The following is a 27,290-nucleotide window of genomic DNA, read 5'->3' as shown; positions in this document are numbered from 1 at the left end:
GTGCCGGCACTTCTACCGATATTTTCATCATATTTAACGAGACAAAGGAGACACAGTTTTACTGACAGTCGAAAAAGTTCCTGAAAACATCTCCTGATCATCTTTTGTTCTGAAGCTTCTTTTTGTTCTTATTCGAGGGATGCAGGAAATGGTTATTTATTAAGAAGGACCGGATGAGGAGGGAGTCTGAGATCCTCGTTGAGACACTTGAAAGCCGATCGTCTCACCTCCACAAACATTTTCAGGTGTCACATTTTGCAAACAACTTTTTAATGTCACAAAAGACTGAAACAACAACTATCATGTATTTAAAATAAACTCTGGGAAAAGTTTGAAGCGGCATAAATTACCTGATTTAGAGCTTAAAACTCCAAATGGGGGAAAAAAAAGATCAGTGGATTTTGTAAAAGAGATTTTAGGATCTCTCGCATATCATTAGATGTGGGTTTTATTCCAGGTTTTTGACTTCAGTGTTTCCTCCGTGGGAGCCCGCTGCATGAAAACATCTTTAGAAATGAAGGTGTATTGATCGCCTTGTGTAACGCGGGGACGTGACGACATCCAACCACAGTGCGGCAACACGCGGAGCAGAGCTCGGCCTCACGGGGAGAAAACCTGCAGCTCTGCTTCAAGCTGGGAGACAATGCAGCAAAGACCTGCACACGTCACACACACACACGCACACGCACACACACACACACACACACACACACACACACACACACACACACACACACACACACACACACACACACACACACACGCACACACACACACACACACACACACACACACACACACACACACACACACACACACACACGTCGTAGGAAATGCACATCGTCCAATGAGGCAGGTCCTGCCTCCAGAAGGAGGAGCACGGGAGAGTTCCTCCTCAACACTTCAGAGCGAGAGCGTTCAGCTGCTGACTTTAGTTTAGAGGGACTGGTGTAAAGTGAGGTGGTTCAGAGGTTAAAACAGTCTGGAGGAAGACAGAAGGGATGAGAAGAGACGGATGAAAGTGAAAGAAAGGGAAGACGGCCTGTAATGAGATGAAACACAATCAAAAAGCCCGGGAGCGAGGGGCTGACAGAGGGTCCCGGCTTATGATAAGCCTTTTACCAGAGCTGTGATGGACGGGTGGCGTTGGGGGGGGGGGGGGTCGACCAAGCGGGGGTCACCCACAGTGCAGGAGGCTGCGATGCTCCAGAAGACACTGGCTCAGAGCCAAGCTGTAATTATGTGCCCCATCTCCGCAGAGTTAAGATTATCGGGGTTTAGAAGCGCCTCGGGAACATGTGTACACACACACACACACACACACACACACTCACGCACACACGCAAATAGTGACACAGAATCTGAATATATTGCATCAATATTTCAATTTTGTAAAATATCCCGGACTGGGTACAGGAAATAGAATCAGAAGGTTGCATAGTAGGATAAATCTCCACTTCCAGCACATGACTAAAGACTGTTTTAGAACGTCATAATCTACAACTGCACTGACGTGGATTAACAGCGGTATGCTTGATATTTGCCCTTGTTATCCTGTTTACACCCACCAGTCCAAAGTAAACAGCTCACAGAGTAAGGATCAAGAGAAAAGTAGGTTTCGACATTTATCGAGGGATCAAAGTGTTTTAAGGAGGCCAGCGAAAGTTATCCATGCAGCATTAGCATCACATTCTTATCACAAGGATGAAATCTAAAAAAAACAAGAGGACAGATGGTTTGATCTGGACACTGAATCTAGATGTATTGAGGATTTGATCTTTGTGAATATTGTGTCGATTGCGTTGGTGGAGGAGTTTTGCTTTGATCGTTGTGTCACTTCCTGCTGCATTTCTATTGGTGGTTTGTCCTTTAGCCCAGACCAACAGTCACACTGCGGTGTAGTGAGGCCGAGGCTGTTCAATTGAATTCATTGCACTTAGAATTATTCAAATTTATAGTACGCAAAATCCGCTTCCTAAAGGTTCTCCAGAAGTACTAATCGTCTCCATACCTGCAGCGACGCCCCAGAAGTGAAGAAAGTGTGTCCTCTCTCTCCCTGGCTTGTTCCAGGTTTTAAAAAGTGTGTTGCTCCAACCAGCCAATCAGAAATCAAACCCTCTATAGTGTCATCGGGGGTTCAGCCAATCACAATCAAGGTAGGCTCCTCCCCTTTGACTCCTCCCACAATCAGGCAGCTCTGCTCTGGCACATGGCACCACGAGAGGAAGTACTTCCTCCTCTTCCCATAGATGGGTTATGTGTGGGCGGAGCCAGTCCAGCTCACACAGATACAGCAGATTCTGAATGCAGCTGCTATGATCCAATATTCTAATGGAGGAGAATCAAGGAGTAATAAAGTTTGAATATAACAGTTTTGAAGCAACGAGACCATGAGGAAGTGTTTAATGGCCGGATAATATGACTGCCTTAAATCAGCGTTCCCCAACCCTCAGGCCGTGGACGGTATGTTTGGTACCGGCGCGCAGCGAAAGAATAAATAACTTACATTATTTCCGTTTTAATGCCAGTCTGAACAATCATTTATTTTGAAAAATGACAGAATTCTCTCCGTTAAATCCGTCTCTGACTCACACTCGTCTTGGTTACAGCGCTGATATTAAACCCACAAGCAGCAAAATGAGTAAAAAACAGACATATTTGGAAAGTTTCTTTGCAAAGAGGAAAAGGTCCAGTGAGGAGACAGAAGAACAACACACAAGTAGAAAGATATACAAGTACACAGTGGATTCACATTTATTATTATATTTACAAAATACCACCGCTTTTGTGTTGGTCGTAGGATTTTATTTCCTCGAATTTATCCGCCACACCTTAAATGCCGGTCCATGAAAAATATGGTCTGATATTAAACCGGTCCGTGGCGCAAAAAACATTGAGGACCGCTGCTTTAAATCATCTCAGGCCGTCTCTGGTCATGTGACCGCGAGGACTGGAGTCCAAGATACCCTCATCACACTATAAGACCAAAGATAAAAAATTAAAATTCTAAATATTGGCAAAAAGCAAGAAATCTAAGAGCCTAAACTGCCGACAGGGACTTTGGAGGAAAAAAAAACAACAAAAAACTAGAAGCAGATTAAAATAAATCCAGAAAAAAACATTTGACTGAAACTTTCAGCTTCATTGGTCCGTTGAATTCATTCAGTCGACAGCTGCAGAAGCGAAGCAGCTTTTACGTCCCTGAACCCGAAGTGTGAGCTAAAATACTGGCAGGCTGTTTTTCACTCTTTCACACCAGCGGTCGGCGATTTGCACGACAGTTGTTCTTTTCTCAAAGCAAAACGCTGATATTTACAGCGGAGTTGGCAGCGGCCCAAAGCCGCGCAGCACTTCCTGCTCCTTTTTCATCACGTTGTGATGAATCCGCATCCTGTCGGGTCCGAGGAGACGCTCGTTAGCTTGACGGTGGCGTTAGCAAGGATGCACGTTTTTTTGTTGGTTTTTTTCTTCCCCGAGACTCCCGGCTTCCTGCGGGAGTGACCTTGACTTCGCTCCCATCGTTTAAAGTGCACTCTCCTTCCCTCTCACTTCAGGATTGATCACCGCAGAAGCCGGCCTTTTGTTCTGTGCAGTGGTGCAGCGAGCGCTGACCTCAGGAGGGAGGAGGAGATGGAAGGCGTCTCTGCCCGAATCGAGAAGCTTTAGTTAATCTACCGCCGCCGCGGAGGTTTCCAGGGCCAACGCAGCCGATGCCTCAGCACACAAGAAAAAGATTTTTCCGACATGTCCACCCGCCTCAGATCGGCTCGCCACCATCTGTCAGCGAGCGAACGTGAGAGGAAATAAGTACGGGATTATCACGCGCAACGCCAAGTCTGGGACTTCGACACTAAATCATAAAGCACGAAGACGTCAGCGTCGTCCACGTAGGTCCGGGGTCGACAGCCTGAGACGCAGTGAGCGGCAGGGTTGCTATGGGGTTATATTTGTGCCAAAATTCTGAGCGAGCGATGGGAAAATTTGAGCGCAAAAAAAATTATTGTGCAAGCACACTAAAAGCATTTTGAGGAAATATTTAAATTGCGCAAAGACAAACTTGAGATTGCGCGCTCAAAAATAATTTCTGCGCTCAGATTCTTCCTCTGCGCGCTCAACCTCTCTCTCTCTCTCGCTCGCTCAAATCTCTCAAACCGACAAAGAAGAAAAAGGATCAGGATCATTATCTTTAGTTTTCCTTATTTCTGTTTTCCCTCACAGTTTGTTTTTCCCGCTTCTTCTTCTTTGTCGGTTATGAGGCACTTCCAGAAACCGAAGTAACCAATCAGAGTTCAATGCCCGCCCCAAATTTCTGTGATTGGTGGACAACCGTGTCTGTCACATTTGGGCTTTGCACATTTTGAGCGAGCGCACAGCAGGACTTGAGCGGACGTGGAGAGATTTGAGCGAGCGCGAGAGAGAGAGAGGTTGAGCGAGAGAGAGAGAGAGGTTGAGCGAGAGAGAGAGAGAGGTTGAGCGCGCAGAGGAAGAATCTGAGCGCAGAAATTATTTTTGAGCGCGCAATCTCAAGTTTGTCTTTGCGCAATTTAAATATTTCCTCAAAATGCTAGTAGTGTACTTGCTGAAATTAATTTTTTTGCGCTCAAATTTTCCCATCGCTCGCTCAGAATTTTGGCACAAATATAACCCCATAGGTTGCCAGATCTGACCACTTCCAGCACAAACAAGGTGAAACCTGACAGTCCAATAAAACCATTACAGGCACGGTAAAGAAAACGCTGTGAGCAAAATAAACAAGCTAAAGACTACACTGAAAAGAAGAAACTACCTCAAACAGGTCAGAGTGCAAACAGCACAACAGCTCGTCTTCTTCAGTTTGAGTGACAGCATGAAGACCCGCCCCCTGCTGGTATAACCACTGCACCACAGAGACCAACATCTAAAGCATGGAGGATTCTGTCTCCAGGAGCGAGGACCTGAATCGTTGTGTGTCTGTGTGTGTGTGTGTGTGTGTGTGTGTGTGTGTGTGTGTGTGTGTGTGTGTGTGTGTGTGTGTGTGTGTGTGTGTGGTCACGCTGTGATAGGATCAACTGAAACTACAGTTTGTCTTTAGTGGTGGGAAGCAATTAAAAGCAATAATCCAGCCTGCGACTTTCCCCCCTGGGGATTTCTTATCATAGACGTACAAAAATAGAAGCGGACAGATGTTAGGAGAACATATATGATATGTTGTCAGCTGTATATAAATAATAGCTTTTAAAAAGAGACATTTGTCCAGTCCACTGTACATCAAACCAAATCATGTCAAAGTGTGTTGAAAATTCAGTGATGACTGTTTTAATTGTCACATTTTGTAATGGTGTCTCTCTTGTTGTCTGCTGCATCGCTGTGATCAGTGAGGGACTGAAAGGAACTTCCTCAGGTGGAATGTTTTTTGGTGTTATTTTCTACCTTGGCCAAGGAGGTGATAAAATCATCTGTCTGTTAACAAGATATCTCAAAAACTAATGAATTAAAAATTTGTACACAGGTGCATTTTGATGAAAGGATGAACCCGTTAAATTTTGGTGGTGATCCAGATCCAAAATAATGACAGTAGAATATTTCAATTATTCTTTCAAATTATGAAATCAAATCATGTGCTCACCAAACTAAATAAATTAATAAAGGCAGTCGATCTGAATGTGGAATAAGTGTCATTTCCTGTGTCGACGTCGACCCTCGGCGGCGGTCAGAAATCACATATTGCTCTTGTTTCTTCCAATTTTGTGTATTATTGGTCGAGTTTTGTTTTATGATGGAGAATTCATTGAAGAGACGTTTCACACTGGCATGTTTAAAAAGGTTGAAATATTTTAGGTTTTTTCAGTTAATAAAAGCTGCCATTATTCATCTTCAAACAATATTTTCTGGAAACGGGCTACTTTTATCATATTTAAGTGATCAAGTCTGACTCATTTAAACAGAGCTGCCGACTGAAAAGAAATGTAGAGTCTATTTTTTAAAGTCATCACCCTTAAAATTCCAAGAAAAACTCACTAAAGAGCCAAAGTTTACTTGTTGTATTCTTGAAAGTGAAAATGTACCCCGCAGCACATTCCAGAACATTCCACTGCCCCACTGCACCGCTCCAGTGGCCGTGACTCCATTAGTCTGATCGAGCGCAGGAATCCGTCTTCAAGGACACTGAGTGGAAACTCCATGTTTCAATAAGTGAATTCCTCTGCAGCGGGCGAAGGATGAAGCGTCTCGCCGACACACGAGGAGACGGATCGCATTAACATTTCAGTCACAGGACCTGCAGGTGTTTTATTATGCGACCTCTATGAGCCCAGCGGTTTTAGATTCTTTTTTTTAAACTACCAGTGAAAAAATAATAATAATAATAAAAAAAAAAAGTTCAAGTTTCCAGAGCAAACAAGTGTCAGGAGCGGCTCTCGGCCCGGACGGTTTATCACTCCCCAGCCTTTATAATCACACTCTGATTATGAAAGAACAAAACATCCTTGAAGAGGTTGGTTTTACTCCACTTCTTTTTCTTTGCCACCACTCTGTTTAAAAGAAAAGAATGGCGCCCTTGAAGCTGTTGTTTTTAACCAGACTTCTTTCATTTGTCACCACTCGACTGAACCAACACACACACACACACACACACACACACACACACACAAAAGAAAAGTTGAATCCATGTGATTTCACTCAATCCCTCGTGATGAAACCTGGACAAACCCGGCAATCTTTACCGACTTAATACCACCGAGGGATCTTCACCAAAACACTGAAGGCAATTCTTCTCCGCATTTAAATTACAGAGCAGACGGGGTCCGTCCGACGTTAAACACACGAGTGCTTTAAACCAATTTAGCAGTGAGATTATAGGGTGAGGGAGACGTTCCCGTCTGTGGGAAGAGATGGACATGCTCTGAGAAAAGCTCTTTTAGACTGTAACCAGACACAGCAATGTTACTCGGACGCTTCACCGGATTCACTTTTTCACTAAACGTGTCAGATTTTAAAGTTTTTATTTTGGCTCAAGCCTAAAAACTGAGCTGTCCCGAGGCTTCCAAAGTCCTCAGCTAATAATATTCATCTGCATCAGACTCCAGTGATGCCGAGCCAAAGTGAAGTCTGCCAGATTGCCAACTCTACAGGAACGCCTCACACCTTGGGAGCGTTTACACATTGTTCCAGGAAGCTTCGCTCACACTCACCTGTTTCTACACGGATGAGCTTGAAACGGAGCCTGGAGCACGTCTATTAATTCAGTGGAAAAAAAAAAAGAAACAAAGGCAGACAAACTGCCGGCACAGAAGAATGTAAAACATTGCTCATTGATGTTTCCTCATCAGCATTAACGCGACAAACTGATCAAGCTCTTCAGCAGTGAAAGTGAAAGAGGGCCGTGGGCCGTTTCCCTCTGAACTACAGACATTATCAGGTCTGCTTATCGGAGCATCGCGGCAGGCGGGACGACGTCTGTCCACCCATCGTCCAGTTCGTCTTGCCTCGTGAAGACAAAACGCCGGGTGACGCGGGGTAAAGACACCATTGTTCCAAACCGACACTGCTGGTTTGGTGCACCGCAACATGTGGACGGTGGCAAACAAACGGAGCACATCTCAAATACCTCGGTCTATTATAACTCTTTACACTGACAAGGGTGATTACACACTGAGGGCCTGTCGTCCACACCAGAACCTGGTTCACCTGAACCAGATGTTTCTGGCCTGTCGTCCACACCAGAACCTGGTTCACCTGAACCAGATGTTTCTGGCCTGTCGTCCACACCAGAACCTGGTTCACCTGAACCAGATGTTTCTGGCCTGTCGTCCACACCAGAACCTGGTTCACCTGAACCAGATGTTTCTGGCCTGTCGTCCACACCAGAACCTGGTTCACCTGAACCAGATGTTTCTGGCCTGTCGTCCACATGAGGCGGTTATAGAAGAGTGAAAACAGGTTTTTTTTAACACGGGTCCCAGAATGGAGAAATTCTAAAACCCCGGCTCCTTCATCTGTGGAAAAAAGACTAAAAAGAACCCCCCACCCCCACCCCCCACCACAGTCCGTGATGTCATCAAATAACCACAACAATCAGGGACTACAAGCTCCAGTGCAGCTACAGAAGCTACTGACGCTAGCAGCAGGAGGAGCAGGGCCGTAGACCTATAGAACTAGAGATATATACAGGTTTATCAGCAGAGCAGGAATCTACTTCTAAAGTTTTATGTGGTCTGTCTTCTTCTGCGTTTTTGGTGTGTTTGGTGAGTCACAGCGTTTTTGGGAGAAAAAAGATAGTTTTTTTTGTTGTGTCTACCACAGGCAGATGCCTTCCTAAAATTCTCTAACTCTTCTATAATACGACACAAAACCTGGAAAGTCACCTCGACAGATCGTCATCTTACGACGAGCCCAAACCGAAGGCACCAGGTCCTTCGTTCCACCCTGAATGGACACTGGATATAAAACCTCTGTTTTGAGGTCAATGACCTCCTGTTGGGTCTCGAACCTTCAGCAGCGTGTCTCTCGGGACGGTTTCTTGCTTCCCATTAAACATGCAGACAATCATCTTCCATACAGGTTAACAAAGGAACAGAAGGCAGGAATTCACAACACACATTTGACCCATCCAATCCGATTGACTGCAAATAGTGAAATCCTACAAACTGGATCACACGGGTTGCGGTGTATCTGTAAACTGCATGGAGCTCCATGTGAACCCAGAACAGAACCTCATTACCGGCTTCAGCCGAATCCGGCAGCATCAGATTGAGACTTCTTGGCACTCTGACGAGCAACACACGGCAATAAAATATTTTGCTCAGTCTCAACCTGGTGAGATTCAGAGCTGAAACTCACGTCTGACACACACAGACAAGATTCCCAGTGACGATACAGTCCAGGGTTGTTACACCGTTGATCATTTATTCCATTTTTACCGGTAGCAAACATGTGGCTTATCAAGATGTGTATTAAAGTGGCGTCGGGGGAAGTTCAGATGCTGGATGGGCTCGTATTACACCTTTGGCAGGCAGAAGCGAAGCAACTCGCTGCCAGTGTGTTCCCATACTTCTAAATTAAAATGGATCACGGAGGAAGGTTTTGTACGGGAGGGGAACAGCTGCAAGGTAAAGGTGGAGAGACTGTTTCTTCCTTTCTTCCCTGCTCTTGTGTGAGCTGCATTCACATGCAGCCATCTGCTCGCGGGACCAGAGCGGTGCGGGTCGGGGGCAGCCGTGCCGCTCAGACGACGCTCCTTATCGTTACACATGATCCTGGAAACTAATTGTTTCCAGGATCTTCATTGTGCTGCGGGTCCATGCTTATTCAGAGGGTGCTGGTGCCAATCTCTGCCGCTCCCTCGCTTCAACCATCTGCTGCCGAGCGAGCGGCATGGCGGCATGCGTGTTTCTTGAGAGCAGATATCTTTTAATCCATGTGTTCGGTACGATCTGCAACCGGCCACTGCACAGTTCTAATATTTTTCAGCTCCGTTTGCTTTGCTATGTTTCCTATTGCATTGCTGCTGAAACATTAATGTTACAGATTTTGTCCCAAAGGGATCAATTATTTTCCATCTAAGGTAATCTGCAGGCAGTGCGCTCGTCTCAAATCTCAATAAAGAGCCGTCAAGATATAAATCAAGATATTTTAAAGGCGGTTTGTACTGGATGGACACAGAAAAACTGGCAGATTCTTGATGAATGGATTCATTAATGTCGCCTTAAAAATTTAAATCTGAGATGAACACTTCTGTACATGTGACAAGATGACAAACCGAGGCGTTAAGAAGGCCTAAATGCTTAATGCTTATCTATATTAAACAGGTCAAAATCAGCCACGTGCGCCATGTGAAACATCTTTAGATTTCAGGTCTGAAAAGTAGCTTGAATCCACAAGAGGAGAAACTTTATCTTTTCTGCAATTAGGAGAGAAAAGAAAATACGGACAGATGGCGACGTCGGCATCAGCAAACAGCCACAGCAGTCGGAGAATATCAGCATGTTGGACCTGCGAACGGGTCCAATAATAGAGCGAAGCGGAGGAAGAGGAGGATGACAGGAAAGCAGCGAGCACACGTCCATGTTGGAAGGTCAGGGAGCTGAAAGGTGCAGACGGGGTCGGTGACGGAGGGTCAGAGGCCACGCGGCTCTCTCCATCAGCGGCGGTGGGGACAGAAGAGGGTGGACAGGCAAGGAGAGGACGAGACGAGACGAGACACCCTCCCCCCGCTACTGAAAACCCTGCAGGTCAGCTGTTTGCTGCCGTTCAGTGCAGCGGCACAAGGACACGACTGTGAAAACCACCAGCTGCACCCGACTCTTCCTGCACTTCTGCAGCCGATATCAAAATCAGACCAGATTAATTCCTTTAAAAATTATTGAAATGTTAGTTTTGTTTACGTCTGTGTCTTTTGGGGTTTTTTTTCCCCCTCCCTTACCGGAGCAGCAGCATGAGCAGCGTCTCTGGATGAAGCACCGTGACGACAGAGCAGCATAACACCCAGTGGAATGATATTAAGGTAGAAAGATTCACTTTAAAAGTTTCCTGACGGCTGATTGAGAAAGTAAAAGTCATTAGTTTTACTTTGAAAAGCTGAATTTTATGACCACAGTAGTAATTCTGCCGCTAGACAGCAGGTTGCCATGTTGGCTGACCAGGAGCCAACAAACTGCTAAAACTGGAGGAAATACTGGTGAAATATTAATTTATACTCTTTCTCTCTTTCCCTGGCTCTCCTCTATAGTGTGTGTGTGTGTGTGTGTGTGTGTGTGTGTGTGTGTGTGTATCACAGTATATTATTACCACTGTGTTCATGTAATAAATTTACAACTTTGTTAGTGGTGGACCTGCACTGTAACTAAACCCAGACTTATGTTAGATGTTTTAAATTAATTAATTTGGGTTTTTATTATTTTGCTGATCTTGGAGAGAAACAGTTTCACGCAGAGCTAAAAGGACGTTATAAAAAATAGTCTTTAAATTTAAATATATTCTCTGTGTGTTGAGTCGACATTAATTCTGTGGTTCTCCCTCAAAAAATATTACAAGCTCCAGTCTTCAGGAGAAAAACTGTGATTAATCGTAATTAATTTCGGAAAATTGTGCAATTAATTAGTACATTTTTTATAATCGATTGACAGCACTCGTTTGAAACTTTCTGGTTTACATGTTGTGGGTAGAGGGGGATTACACAGAGCGTTTACAGAAAGTCTTGTTTGCACCGACCTGCACGGCGGCGGAGTCAGGAGCGTTTTTCAAAAAGTTGCTTTTCGGTGACTCCCAGCACCGAAATTGTGTAAACGAGGCCTGAGATTCTCGGCTCGTTGCGACAAAACCTAAACACACCAGACTTCCTCTAACTGAGCATCTTCCTTTGTTTTTAGGCGAGTGTTAATATTTGTATCTAGTGAACAGAACAACGAGGATCCAAGATCATTTCTAGGTAGGAAGATTGTTCTGCACGTCAGTATTCAGAAAAGTAGGACGACACAATTAGACGTGAAAAACAGCTCAGCTTGAATCTTCTTCTCAAACTCCAGATAGGAATAGAAGCTCACAGGAAGGGCCGTACCTTTCGCCGTACATCATGACGTGTTGACATTAATGCTACATTTAGTGTCTTTTCACACATGAATTCTCAGGTTAAAAGGTGAGTGAGGAGCCTGACGTCACACGGCGTTGCTATTTCACGGCACAGCCTGCCTTGTTACGGTCTCAGATCTCCTTCTCTGATCGGTTTCCATTCTTCACAGAGATTTTATTCCCTCCATGAGGGGACTGCTTGCCTTCTCCTCGCCGTGTCATCAAAGGGAGAGAACCAACGCCGGCTCCTTCGCACCGCAGGAGACGGAGGATATTTCAGGGGAGACGATACTCCGTGCACCACTTTATTCAACAATATGACATTTAATCCAGGGGGAGGTCGTGCGGGGGGGGGGGGGGCTGGGCTGGGGGGGGTCGTGCTGGCAGTGCCGAGCTCCCAGATCGCAGCCCATTGAGCGTCTCTCCACGCATTTAATGACATAAGAGCCGATGTTTCTAAACGGGTCCTGAACCTTGACATGCTGGCAGAAACTCATATTTACAGCTGAGGGAAGGTGGAGGTGATGAGATGGAGCGGGGGGCAGTTTAATGGGGTAATAAATATGTGAGGGTGTCTGGAGACATTTCCTGTCCCTCCCGTGTAATATATATATACATATATATATATATAAATAAATAAAAAAATCTCCATCCCAGTTAATCATGAGCGACAACGATCAGACACATCATCACATTTTACATTTCTGTCAATAATTCGTGTCATATACGTCCTGTTCTCTGTGATTTACACCGGCGTGAGCGATAACTCATGACGATATTTATGTGAAGGACATCAGAGTAAAACGGAAGAATAAAATAAATAAATAATAAACTGACAACGAACATCAAAGTATCACTTGAATTGTTCGCTACAAAGACAATCAAAGGCCAATAAATCTGATTCAACTGTTACATGAACCATGCGCACGCACGCACACACACACACACACACACACACACACACACACACACACACACACACACACACACACACACACACACACACACACACACACACACACACACACACACACACACACACACACACACACACACACACACACACACACACACACACACACACACACACACACTAAAATCTCCTCTACAATCAAGTAAAAGCAGACTTTGTGTCCTGGGGCGAAGGAAAATGCTAAATTGGAGCCAACATTACAGTATTTTGCATCATGATGTATTACGGCTTGTCGAGATGCTTCTGCTGGATCTTTGTTCTAATTAAGTGTTCGTCTCGTCTCCGCTGGAGAGCGAGTCGTTATCGCTGGTGTGTGTCGCAGGCCTCCGTAAGCTGCGCCTCAAACCTGTCTGCGCTGCGCTAATTGTGGGCTGCTGATAACAGAAAGTTGAACTTCTTAGTTTATGACTTTTTAAGGATTAATTATGCCAGAGTAAATATAGACGCAAACGCCAGAGAGATGACATGGAAGCCAGACGTTTCTCTACAAGAGGCGCTGGGCTGAAAACGTCAGCCGAGAAGTAATGAAGGCTAATTGACAGCCGGCTGCTGGAGCCGCAGAAGAGGCCGCCGTCCGCCGTAGCGAGCAATGGCTGCCGTGGTTCTGTCCGTCTAATGCCATCTGGCAGCTTCAGCTTTCTTCAAAGGAGCCGTCAAACCTCAAAGGAAGGGTGAGGAGACACACATGCATCCACATATATGCAAACAGATGTAACACACACCCACACACACCAGGCGGGCTCCGGCCTGATCCCGGATCAGCAGGTGTTCGCCCGCAGAGACTCATCCAGAAGAAGCTCAAGCCACAACTTATTTACACTCTGAGGCCACATCCACACAACGAGAAAAACAATCTTTTTTTCTCCCAAACCTTCTCCATTCCGTCCGCACGTCACTATGAACACGTCACCATGAACGCGTCACCATGAACGCGTCACCATGAACGCGTCACCATGAACGCGTCACCATGAACGCGTCACCATGAACGCGTCACCATGAACACGTCACTATGAACACGTCACTATGAACACGTCACCATGAACGCGTCACTATGAACGCGTCACCATGAACACGTCACTATGAACACGTCACTATGAACACGTCACCATGAACACGTCACCATGAACACGTCACCATGAACACGTCACTATGAACACGTCACCATGAACACGTCACCATGAACACGTCACTATGAACACGTCACCATGAACACGTCTCAACACGAGGCTTCAGGACATGTAGTACACATGCCAGGCCTTTAGGGGCGCTGTGACTCACCAAACACCAAAAATGCAGAAGAAGACTCCATATAATTCTAGTTCTATACATCTATGGCTCCGCTCCTGCTGCTGCTCGCCCCCACACGAGCCGGGGTTTTAGAATTTCCCCATTCTGTGGCTCGTGTTAAAAAAAAAACGGTTTTCAAGCTTCTAAACCTCCTCATGTGGACGACAGGCCAGAAACATCGACGGGTGCGATATGAATCACGTTTTCATGCCCCGTCCATTCAAATCTATAACAATGACAGAAAATATATTATAATGTGCCATGAAGAACATCAAATCATTTAAAAGGTTGACAGCCGTTTAATACTTGGTGGTGACAGTTTAGCAATAACCTGCATTTACAATTAGCAGCCCTACATGGCTTCACGTTGTCGGATGTTGGTCGTTTATTTCTTGCCATTTGTTCATGAATCTCTTGCTCATACGAGCCAACATGCAGCTTAAAGAGCATCTTCCTCCTCTAACTGATCAGACAGTATTTATGTTCAAGCCATGCACTTTCCTCCACTGCTGGACAGAAGAGAAATTGGTTTGACAACATAAACATGGAGCTTAGAAAATAACAAACCTCCGCTGAACATATTCACTCATAAAAAAAAAAAGATGCTTCGAGAGATTCTGATTGATGGAGGTAAAATTAAATGCAGAAACTGCATGTTAATATGCTGTTTTTTTAGTGAAGTGGGTGGTTAGCACTGCATCATTAATTTAATGTTTTACAATAAAATCTTAAATAACAGCACCTGTGGCGTTGTAATCGCTGAAAGCCGCGCTGTTTGTATAATTTTCAGAAGAAAGCTGATTTATCCGTGTAAACTCCTGAAGCAGAATGGTGTGCCAAACATCTGTGTTTACATAGTTTGATCACTTCGTAGCTTCTCACCAGGCTTCCCGATGCCATGAGCTTTAATAACTGAGCTGGAACAGAAGCTCTGAACTGTTGTACTGTCGCGTTACAGCATCACTTCCTCAGCGACTCAATACAATACCTTGTGGTGCACGCTGGTACTGCACGACAAAAATGGAGAAACAAGTGACTTTGGTTGGCGTGCTAGTTTTTCAGGAGACATTATATCAATGTAAACGGAACTAAAACACGACGGTTTACCTTTAAAGTGTCTCTAGGCGGCGACCGCGCTAAACACAACGTCCACAACTAGCCCGATGCCACTCGGCCTCGTGTGAGGCAATCGTCGGCATGGAAACGTGCGTCAGCGTGCGGCTGATGCAAGCGGTGAGCAACACGGGGCCGGAGAAGAAAACCCGGAGATAAAAGCAGCGTCGCGGTCCTGAATTCAGAGACGTAGACGGCTGCAAACATGAGATCGGACCTGGAACAGGAGGAGCTTCACGTCTGTGTGGATTCTGTCGCCAGGTCTGAAGTTCCTCCACAGCTTCCAGAGAGCTGCTCCAACTTTTCTGTCGACTTCTTGACGTGGGAGAAAATGAGCTTTTCATGCCTCTGCTCTTAATATTCCAAACCACGACGCGGCGGCATGAAGACCGCAGCGAGAGCGTGTGACATTCTGCATCGGGACGCGGTTCTGAGCAGAGGGAGAATAGTTGTTTTTAATGGCGGTAGATTGGGGCTGCACAAAGCAAACATTGGTCTTCTGCATGCACAAATCCAGGTTTTTCTCTCCGTTCAGAGTGGAGGAGCCGACGCAGGGCGCCAAAATCTACCGCCAAGCGTTCCCCGCCAACTTAAAAGCCTTTGTTCAACATTCGAGGCATTCCGTGGTGCGTACCTGTGGAGGTCTGCGCCGTGAGACAGACAGACAGACAGACAGACAGACAGACAGACAGACAGACAGACAGACAGACAGACAGACAGACAGACAGACAGACAGACAGACAGACAGTCTCTCAAACTTTCCTTCAGAAACATCAGATTCTAACCCGGTGATGGAAAAAGCTCATCAAGATGGCGGACACATGGGGAGCTTTATTAAAACTACCAAGATGGATTGTCATTACAGGGACTGTCAAAATCAAAACCAGCAAGTTGGATTGTTATTAGTGACCAACCAACAGCAAACATGATCAAGTTACACTCACTACTTTGTTTTGAGGTCAAATATAAAACTTAGAATTAATTCTAAGGTATGAATTCAATAAGCTTATTTAATTCTTCATAAATGTTCTACAATTATTGCGCATCACTATTTGAATGAACAGGACAAGAAGAAGAATATTTTATCTTTCTGCCTTTTTGATATGAATGTCAAACATTCGCTTTAAGCAGCATGAAGTGAAATCAGCATTAAGATTCACAATCACTCAGATTTCTTCATTTCTCCTGTTATTATCAGTACTACTATTTCATTCTGGACACTTTTCATTCCCATCATTTCAGTTTTTACAGTTTTTGTTCTTGCAATTTTTTATATTTTATCTTGCTTTTAAGTACAATGGTTAATTTTATGTCAGTGCTCAGATTTTTTTCCATCTTCGTAATACTCTGGGAGAAATGCAGCGTTTCTTTGACTTTGTTCCGAATGTGATTTAGATGATAATGACCGTCTCTTTTCTGGTTGTTTGATGGTTAAATAAAAGACTGTATGAGCTTTAAAGAAAACTAAAAGATCCTCGCACATCCACTGAGTCATGAAATGTGAATCAACTGAAGGAATAATGGATTTATTGGGTCTCAATTATGTTTTTGTTATTATTATTATGACTCACAAGATGAGTTTCCAAAATCCTGCTGTTAGTATAAAATGATTAAAACTTACAAGCCCCATTGGTACTTTTATTTTGACAGTCACCATAATACCAATCCAACCTGGTGGTTTGTCCACTGGACTGTATGTGTTAATGTTTACAGTCCATTGTTCTCCGCTGCAGGTGTGTGTGTGGGTGGTTTCAGTACAAAAACAAACAGCGCCGTCTTGTGGACCAACATAAAAACTAAATTGTTTTAGAAACATAGCGTTTAATCGCGAAACTTTTCTGAAACGATAATGCTAAAATGTTTTTAGCTTTTTCACTCGATGACAGGAAGCAGAATGAAAACAGCTGTGACTGGAATTCAGGAAGCAGCAAACAAAACTGCGAATGCTAATCTAAGCCACTGTGGATACAGGCTAATGCTAATGTCGCTTCTCTCAGATGTTTTTCATGCTGCCGTTAGAAGTTTGGGATTAATGCCGCTTTGCCTCCAGGAAACAGCAGGTTAGTGAAAAGGGGAAATTATTCCTCCAAAGCGATCCCTGACTTCTTAAGTCACAGAAATAAATACAACGAATTGATAAAACAGATCTAAAACTCTAAAAAGTGATGGTTTTGAGTCCAGCGGCCTGAAGTGAGTCACTTTAAAGTAAAGAGTTGTGAGCAGATGAGGATGAGCACAGGCTAATGGTAGAAAATGCCCTTTATCAGACCCTCATGAAGCAGGTTTTCCCGGGGCAAAGAGTCCTCTTACCGGAAAACTACGGCGCTAATTTGGCGTAAAGGTTGGACAGCGGAGGGCTCAGGTGGAGGCGGCCGTGTGGCGATGGAGAAAGGCCGAGAGGGAGGGTGGTGGTGGTGGTGGTGGTGGGGGGTAGGATGTTAAGAGGCGGACGCACGCCAATGGTACAACAGCACAGAAATCACTTCAGCTCCGGCCGTGAAAAGCACAAAGCAAAAGTTCCCGTGGAGCGGCGAGCAGCAGACGACTCCCACTGAGACGCGAGGAGCTGAAAACACTCAGCGGGGGAAGCAGGAGCCGACATCTTTACACCCACAATCCGCCGAGGGAAGGAACTAAATGAACGTTACCCACCGCTGATTCATGTGCTTCATACAATTCTGCATTTCTTTCTACATTTTCATATATTTACCATCCTCTGCTAAAAGATACTCCATCATGAAGTCTCCAGCATCCAGGAAAAACTAATGTCTGAACTTGAATGTATATTTAAGTCCAAATGGTTTTAGAGAGTAGTTTTACATGTGAAAATATCATAAAGGTGAAGCTGTGCTGGGTTTGTTTTTTTTAAATACTTAAAAGGTTTAAAATAGACTAAAATAGACACGGTTTGGGTTAAATACAACAGAAAACAGTGTTTGGTAATCATTTGCAATAGTAACCATAGTATAACGAGATATTTGAACTCAGACTATCGAAATAATTCAATCAATGTTTTTGTCAAAGATTTTTCAACTTGCTTTTGTTGCACCAAAGTAAAAGGTTTATTTGAGGGTTATTTGCCCCCCAAACATCAAAACCCTAAAGAAAGAAACTCCAAACCGGCCATATATATATATATATATATATATATGTATATATATATGTATGTAAAAAACGTTTTCTCAAAACTTCTTCAGATTAGCAACACGACACTGAGACCTGAGCTGAAATGTCATCATGCTGCCATGAAATGTACCTGGTTGCTGTCAAACTCCACACTGTCAGACTTTGTAAAAACTCCCAGAATGCAACAGTTGCAGAGTTTTCTGGACATTTCATTAAATTCCCTTTGTGTACATTGAAAGTAATTTTCTGGAGTAATTGTTTTGGGTTTTTTTTTATAATGAAAATAGACATTTCCATCCCGTATAATCTGCATCACAACAAAGGAAAACTTTAAAGTTAAAATTGCGAGCTTATTCTGGCTCTATTGTAACGGTCCGGCCCACTCAGGATGAAACTGGGCTGAACCAAAACGAGTCTGACACCCCTGATTTAAAAGGTTTTTAATGGTATAAAGTGTGTTGCCACCCGTTCACTTCCATCAGACGCACATTTTATGACTCTTTCTGCTTGATTTAGTCACAAACTACATCGATACATCTTTGTCTACTGCAGTTTACCGACTCTCTCACAGGAACTTCAACAACGGCGGGAAGAAATAAAGTCATAAATTGTGCAGGTTTTCTGCGGCTGCAGTCTTCGTAGGAGGCGTGAAGCAATCCCACGGGAGCTTTGTGAGGATTTCTGCTCGCTGAGAATACATGCGTGTGTTTCAGAAGAAGCCTGATAATGTCGTCCGAGCTGGAAAATCACCACCAATTTCACAGCGCTGCATCATGTTCCACGTGAGGGAACCGGATGTATACGATGAGTCAAAGGATTAATTATCACTTCTTCCTAATGAGGAGATCTGTTGTCAGAGTCCTGCACCGAGGCGATTCTAAAGCCTGGCAGGGAAAAAAAAAAGAAAAAAAAAAGACATTCTGTTTTAAAGACCTGAAAACGTCCCGGCGCTCTGGATCCCGGAGGAGGCTGCACAGCTTCCCACAGGTTGGCACGCTGCTCTGGCAGCTCCTCTTCAGTCCTTTTCGCAAAAATCGTTGACTTTGGAGATTTTGGCGTTTGGCTCAGCGCGGCTTTGAAAGACACCACGCACTCTGCCGTAAGAACAATTAATCATGCTCACTGCGCTCCAGTACTGTGCTTTCAGTGGCTTCAGATGAGATGAAATGTTGGAAAGGCCCGACTGTCAGGCGCCCGCCGCTTCCTGCCGATCTCCACCAGGCTCCGGAGCGCCGGGACGTCGCAGCGCCGGGACGTCGCAGCGCCGCCTGATTGTGCACCTCGCTTCTGCCATTCCCAACGTGACTCTCGTGTTTCTGTCTGTGTCAGGTCTGTGGCGCCGCACACGGGACGGGAAACGCAAAAGCGTGTCTGACGCACGTGACGAGGCTGCGTCGCTCAACTGGAAACGCCACCGACGCTGTAAATCTGCTCAACCTCAGATTAGCAGTTTTATAAAAAGAAAAGAAAAACAAAACATCACAGCCATTAAATCTGTCTAAAGATTAAAAAAAGCATCTTCCGGCCCGTTAGTTCCAGCCCGTCGGGCTAATGGGGGAATTTTTGGGAGACAAAAGGTGGCAGGCTGAAGCTTGAGCTCCTCATTCAAACATTCTGAGCTCACTCAGGCTTTATTGCTCATTTTGGTGGTAAAAAACAATATGACCAGGTAAAGAGTCACGTCGCTATAATAAGCAGCTTTACCAACGACGAGGCTGAAGCTCCGGTTGTTTTAGCGCTTTCATTCAAGAAAGATTTTACGCTTTCGCAACAGAAACACTGAAAATGATGTCGTTTTCCAAAAAGTTGTGTGTTCAGAGCCTCGTCAGGATACATCGTGTCCGGATTTAATGATCCTGACATTAAAGTGTGGACTGAGAATACAGTTTAGGACAAACACCGTGTGGCGGCGGGTTGGTGGTTACTCGTTCGCACTGTTAGAAGATTAACTAACCGATGCATGGATTCTGAACCTGAACAGTACTTTCTCGGTACTTTCCCCACTCAGGAAACCCGAGTGACCGTTGGAGGAAAAAACACGGACGACACAATGTGACGACTGAGAAATCAAAGCGTTTCAGGGCGTCAGGATCTAAGCTTTAAATGAAAAGGCCTCCAGACTGTGAGAACCGCCGGGTTCGGGTCAACTGAAGACAGTCCTCAGTTCTCATGCTTGCAGAGGAAAGCGGGTTTAACGAGTGGAAGTGAAGGCCTGCAGGAGCGTCCAGTGTGTGAGGATTTGTCACTACTGCTGGCACAATTACAGTAATCTCTTTAGCAGCTAATGGAGTTGGAGGAGGGGATGATGCCACGTCTCCAACACGTTCAACACGTCTCCAGAGCCAACAATGTTCCCCTGATCATGTGAGGGATCAATTCAAACATCGGAAGCCGATCCAAACCAACGGTGTCGTCGTTCAGCTGCACCACCATTTACACAGCCGTTTTCTCGGAGCCGAGCGCCGTCCGGCTTCAACACATCGTCACAAATAAACAAAACCATGTTCACGTGCTCGTAAGCGGCCGGGACAATCGGTGTTCGTGATCGACGGGCGCCTCGGTCTCACCTCTCGCCGCCGCGACGCCCAGCAGCTCTGCTTGATCTTCCAAACCACGGCGGCCACCAGCAGCAGGGACAGGAAGCAGCTGTGGACACACAGGAGTAAAAACCATCAGTCCCAAAACCCGAAGACCAAGAATCTGGTTTACAAGCGGGGCCGGCATCGCAGGTCCCGATACGAGGATGACCCTTCAGGTGGAAATGACTGCTGAAAGGTAACGAGGGTCGCCCTCAGACCCAGACCGACACAGGAAGTGGCATTAACGAACAAGTCATTTTTCACAACATGTGCATGTTCACGTGTGTGATCGGAGGGTTCCAGCGAGCTGATTCAGCCTTCATCGATTCTGCATTACCTTTTAATGAGCTGCAGGGGCTCATTGACTGAGACGCACTTAATTCCCCCCCCCCCCCCAATGAAAAAGTCATAAGCCGCGGCTTCGGTGAGAAGAAACGACCTTTGAAGTGGCTCCGACACATCGCGGCTGTTTGGATTATATACTGTATACCGACGGGGATGGGGGGGGGGCAAGTTGAGCCTGTGGAAGTTAGTTATCTGCATGAAGTGGCTAGAAAATACAATCAGACCTGGATGTTGTTGACAAGTCACCTTTAATGTAATGACTTTAAATGTCTGCATTATTCAACACAGACATGTTAAAAACTCTGGTTTGAATTAAGGCTGGAAATACCGTCGACGTAGTGGAACATTTCTGTCTCCAGCTGATTACCGTTTTTTGTCCACAAACTTTCAGAAGATGCACGGCAACATTCTGACAGGTTTTGTCAAGTTCTGTGATGAATTTCACATTTTTACTTTTTTGTTGGTTTTTTTTTGTTCTTTTTACACCCTTACAATAAACGCAGACATTGTGTTCACGGCAGGACTTTATGAAAGAGACGAATAAACGAGGGACCAAGGGAACAGAGGCTGAATCAGCATAAAAAAAACAGTAGTCATGGGGGAGGGTATGGCGAGGGAAGCATCATGACTCGAGGCTCATGTTGTCGTGCGAGCCCATGGCCGGACGACAATGAATAAATCCTCGGCGGTGCAAGACGGCGCTGAGCGTCAGCTTCAAGTAATTCTATGGCAGAATGGTTGCGAGAGGAAACAATCAGCTTTTTTTTTTTGTAGTTTAGGACTCGACTCCGACAGAAACGCTGAAGAATGAGCTTTTCACAGCGCTAAGAAAAGCGGAGCGGTTCTTTACAGACCTGGGAGCTTTTGTTCACGCTGCTGCAGATGACGGCTCAAAGCTGCTAAAGTTCACTCCCTTCCTCTCGTGTGACTTTTAGATGACAAAGTGAGTTTCTTGTTTCTGTGATTCGGGGTTGAGCTCGTCTGTCTGCTCTCCAAAAACTACAAAGAATATCAGCGAGATCACATTCGGCGTCCCCGCATGTTTTGAGGAGCGGATGAAAAGTTAAATTATCTTTCACAGTTACAGGATGAGAGAGAACGGAGGACGACGTCTCGGCCTCACAACGCCGTCAGGAAACACCTTTTTTTTTTTTGTGTGGGACTTTCGGCTTTGAAACACGTTTCATTTCCTTCGGCTCCGACATGTATGTCCACTCAGGATCCTATTTTCACTTGCAGATCATTTAAAACTCATTCATGGCTCCTTTTCTTTACAACATTAGGCATTAAGGTGCATTTCTGTCACTTCACCGTTGTTTTTTTCTTCTTCTTCCTTTTCTCATGACTGGATGAAATTCTCACTATGAGTTTTTTCCATTTTCACTCGAGCACTTAATGTTGTTTTTTTTCACTTTCTGTGCTCCATTTCCACTGTTTTCCACATTTCCTGTAATATGAGATAAAGAAGAAAAACTCATTCTGCAATACAAACGCGTTGAGGTGACGGAGGCGACATGTCAGAGAGACTGTGTGTGTGTGTCTGTGTGTGTGTTGGCTTTCTATTCGTCGGCTCCAAAAACTGAAAGCACACAACCTATGTATATTTGTTCAGCCCGACACAATTTTGTAGAAAACGAATTTGAGGGATTGATATTAATTTGTAAAGATCTGATCTGAGGGTGAAAATACAATTATAGTTGTAACAAAGGATCTAAATATGTCTGCTCTTGTAGTTTTCTTCTTTTTAATATTTAACTACTCCCCAAGTTATTGTTTATTTGCAAAACTATGAAGAATAAGACAGGTTTATGGTCGTATTACGTTTATTAACTTACCAAACTGTTGGTCACAGGTCATTAAGGGATGAACCTTTACTATTCAGTCTGATCTCTCATAGCTAAATTAACCAAACACAGTGAAACGATCAGTGGTCAGGATGTCATTTGATTCTGCCAGTAAAAATTAGTAAAAAGTCAAACTTCAGGTATATTTGACTCCAATTGAAAATAACTAGACAAACATAACAGGATTTCACAAATTCTTTTTACAATTTACACTTCTTTCCATGAGACTGTCCATGCTGATTCTGACATAGTTCTGAAAGATATAGACATTTCGCCGATGATATTCATTTACATATTTCATTTATTTATTAATCGAGTCATTTCAATTACATTAGAATAGTTGAAAATAACTATCTATATTAGCGATGCACCAATCCAGGTTTTTTTTAACTTCCGATCCCGATACCTGAATGTGGATATCTATTGATATAGATACTATTCCAATACCAGAGCTCTGTTTGCTTTAATATTATTATTCTCATCATTGTTGATTTTATATGAAGTAGTAATAAACTCCTCTGTACAGTAAAGTAATACATGTAGGAATGTTTGCATGTTTTCTCTCTACAGACAACTTGAGGTTAGTAGAAGGTGAGAAAAGGAAGCAGTACAAAGTATTTTAGTTCCATGTGGACAATGTGGGTCTGCGTGACGTCATCATCTCATAATAAACTAGTTCTATCTTTAAAACCTCACAATCACTTTATTAATCCCTGGAGAAATTCTTTAGCAACGCAGCAGCAACACAATGTTTCCAGCTCGAACGCAGCTCCAACCATTGGGACTATTCTCAGGGAGTTTAGGGTGGAGGAGGACGTAGCTTCACAGAGGTGTGAATCACCTGCTACAGTAGAGGAGCTGCTGGTCAATGTTTTGACGTCAGAGCTTCTCCTGGAGAGCTGGAGTTTTAAAACGCGGACGTGTGGCGGCAGAGCACCGCCTCGCTGGACGACGGCTTTGCTAACATTCAATGTGTTGCTTTGTGGTGTTTTGAGTGTAAAATACATCCAAACAGCAACATGTTGTCATGAAAAGTTAGATGGCACAGTGCTACTTCCCTAGCCTCCTCGCTGGCTGCAAACTGTGGACTGGATTTCCTGACTCATTCCTCCAAATCTCATTTTTATCGGTAATGACCGACTGTCCCACGTATTCCTCCATCACTGTAAGACACTTTCAGAAGAAAGTCTTACAAAAATAAGCTGAAAGTCTGTGTGTGGTCTTGGATTTTTCTCTATTTGAGGAGCTGATTTACACGAGACAGTTAAAATGTGTTTTCACCACCCAGGTCCCGCTTACACGTCAAGGTTTCAGGTGAAGACGATGCACAAAATGTTTTGCTTTTCTATGGCAACAGTAGAAATGCTCAGAGAGATGTAGGTAGGTTGTTGGGCCACTAGTTGCTGCTGTTTTTGGGGGGTAAAGAAACCACACACATGCAGCAGAGAACAACGAGCCCTAAACATTTAACACTGGGAGGACATTCTAGTGGACAGCCCACCAAGTTAGATTGTTATTATGGTGACTGTCAAAATAAAACTACCAAGTTGGATTGTTATTATGGTGACTGTCAAAATAAAACTACCAAGTTGGATTGTTATTATTACAGTGACTGTCAAAATAAAGTGCCACGTCCAGGAGAATATGGACTTGGAGTCATGACACCATGGAGGAAACCTTGTTCTGACTGTCTCTACTGAGCATGTGCAGAAGAACTAGTTATTACAGCCGTGGTGAGCAGAAACCAGCTCTTCAGAAAAGCTGTATATCCTCGTTTCTACTGAGACAGATTAAAAAAATGTCCACCTTGGGAAACGTTTTACAAAATAGCGTTTTCAGTGACCGTGAGCATCGTCGTCATGTAAATGAGTTTCGGTTTACAGCCGGATTGTTGCAGACTCCGGCGTCGAGGTGGGGTTTAGTCGTTAAGGTTATTATCGGGGAGCTTCCACGAGTAAATCTGTGAACGGTCTCTCTGATCCGGTGGGCTTTCCCCAGGTTCTCCGGCCTTCAGAGTTTCAGCTGCTGCTCAGAGAAGCATCGACGCCTCACCAGGAGTGATCCAAACACCAGCCCGGCTTCCCCCGGGGAAAAATATCCAATATGAGGGGGGGGGGGGGGGGGAATCGGATTATTTTGAGGGATAAATCTTTTCATGAACTCGAAGCTTATTTTACAAGGACTCTTGTGTTTGTTTCCATGAAGACAAGCTTCATTTGGTAAATTTTCTGAGGGTTACAGTTTATTAACTCCAACAACAAGAACAACACAGTTTGGTGTTCTTTTTGTTATCGCTAGAAGTGTTGATTTTTTCTTTTTTCTTTAGTAAATCAACAGCGAAACACTGCTGGCAAATTGCAAGACACTATGTGTTACTTTTAATTAAAACTTTGGTGCTTGAAGTTTTCCCTGCCATAATTCTTCCAAGATTTAAAATGTCGTCACCTGAATTGATCCGCGTTTGTTTGACTTTATGTTTCGATTCAATCCCATTGTGGCAGAATCGACCTCGTCTGAACTTCACAAACATATTCGTGCTTTATTGTTTGAGAGCTGGACGAGCTCACGGGGATAATATGCTCAGTTCGCGGGCTTGAAGAGGATTTAATTAGAAATTCCACATTGAGGCATGACTTCGTCCGACCTGTAGACCTTACAGCGAGATCCTTCACACACTCTTCCCCCTCCAACGTTCTATCACCTTTTCAATCTAAACGTCTTTGCCCATTTTAATACTGGCCGTGATGTGTTCAGATCTTTATTCATCGCCCCGCCAATTTGACTTTGCGTTGACTCAAATTTTTGCCAATGCCCCACCCTGTGACTCTTTAAAGCGCCATCCATTCAAAAAAAAATCCCCTTATCTCTGCGGGCTGAAGAGGACTCTTTAAGAGACTCTTTAAGAGTCCGCTCACCGTCTTATTGATCTGCTTAAGAGCAACACTGCGCTGATGAATGGCCGCCGTGAATAGATATCAGGCTGGCATCAAAGGCCTGCCTCTCAGCAAGGCGGGGGGGGGGGGGGGGGACGGAGGGAGGACAAGGAGATGGGAAGACAAAAGGCGGAGGAAATGGACAATAACGGTGAAAGACGGAGAGATAAGAGGTTAGGAAGCGTGAGCTGTGGCCAGAGCGACGGATCAGGAGCAAAGAGGGGCAGACTGAAGGAGGAACATATAGAGAGGAGCACTGCAGAGATGGACGCAGATGGAAACAGACAGAGCAGCGCGCTTCATTTCATCTCCACCAGGGGAAACCGGCCAAGTTAGTCAGGCTCCAGCTCTCGCCCCCAACCCGCACCCGTCACACCTGGAGCTGCGGCGTCGGCGGGGAATAAAAATGAGCGAGCGCCAGCCGCGGCATGTGAGGATCACGCTCCGCCGCCTCCGTCCAAGTGTCAGCGTCTCGTCAATCCAAACGCTTTGCGCTGCGTACGAGGTGATATTTAGGTGACGATCTCATCTCCATTTAAACAGACGGGAAGTTGCACCGTAACTCAATTAGCATTTCATGTGAACTTGTTGAAGCCAGAGTGCTAAACGCACGACGGCTGACAGCGCGAGGAGTCGGGAACCGAACCTCACTGGGTGTCAGCTGCTAAACACGCGTGGCTGCAGCTCCCTCCTCTCACAATCACCAGTCTGGGACAACTCGTCCATGGATGGGATTTCAGAATTTTGGGGAGAAAATAAAGCGACACGTCCTCTCAGCGACGCTCCGTGTAGCGACACGCCGCGTAGCGACGCTCCATGTAGCGACACGCCGTGTAGCGACACTTCCTCTCAGCGACGCTCCGTGTAGCGACACGCCGCGTAGCGACGCTCCATGTAGCGACGCTCCGTGTAGCGACACTTCCTCTCAGCGACGCTCCGTGTAGCAACGATTCTTCTCAGCGATGCTGGACGTGAAAAGTCATTTTACACATAAAGTATGTCCGTTCTTCCAGGAGAATCAGGTTGGAAGGTCTTTTTTCAGATCACTGTGGAGGAATCCCGTGTTTTCAGGTGCAATACAGACGAAGTCACAGTATAATCCTCTCTCAGTCCTTCTCATTTCAAGTAATCTGTGCTTATCAGCTCTTCAATACATCTTAACTAAAAGCACTTCAATAGTATTTTCTTCATTTATTTTCAGACAGTGTAGTTTTACAGTCCTTTAAAGAGGCAATAAGTAGGTCCAGGGGAGTCATGCTATCAATATAACTGCTACATCTAGTGGACAAACTTTGTTTGTGGAGTAGTTATCGTCCATTTATCGTTATTGAGCTGAAATGATCAGGATATCCTGATACTGATTTCAGGCCATATCGCCCAGTCCTACTATCAGTCATATTCTAATCATGTATATCATTTAAAGTAGCTATCAGAAGGCGTTCTTACATGATGCACCTGAACGCATCACTCAAAGCGGTCAGCGAAGAAGTGGCGTTATCTCGTCCCGACATGGAGACACTACAATGTCTTCCCACCGTTACAAAGA

The 27,290-nt window shown here is 44.8% G+C and overlaps 1 protein-coding gene across 2 annotated transcripts in view; it reads right to left on the bottom strand.

Annotated features, from left to right (window-relative positions):
• The window catches only part of atrn (attractin), a 143,712-nt gene that overhangs the window by 30,056 nt on the left and 86,366 nt on the right, over nt 1-27,290 (bottom strand). For both annotated transcript variants that reach the window (XM_080513216.1, XM_080513217.1), the window contains exon 26: nt 20,611-20,689. In XM_080513216.1, coding sequence (XP_080369342.1) covers nt 20,611-20,689 — 79 coding nt within the window. The remainder of the gene's footprint in view (nt 1-20,610; nt 20,690-27,290) is intronic.

This window comes from Blennius ocellaris (genome assembly GCF_963422515.1).
Source record: "Blennius ocellaris genome assembly, chromosome: 17".
In the NCBI taxonomy this organism is placed as follows: Eukaryota; Metazoa; Chordata; class Actinopteri; order Blenniiformes; family Blenniidae; genus Blennius; species Blennius ocellaris.
This window is presented reverse-complemented; position numbering and strand designations above follow the sequence as displayed.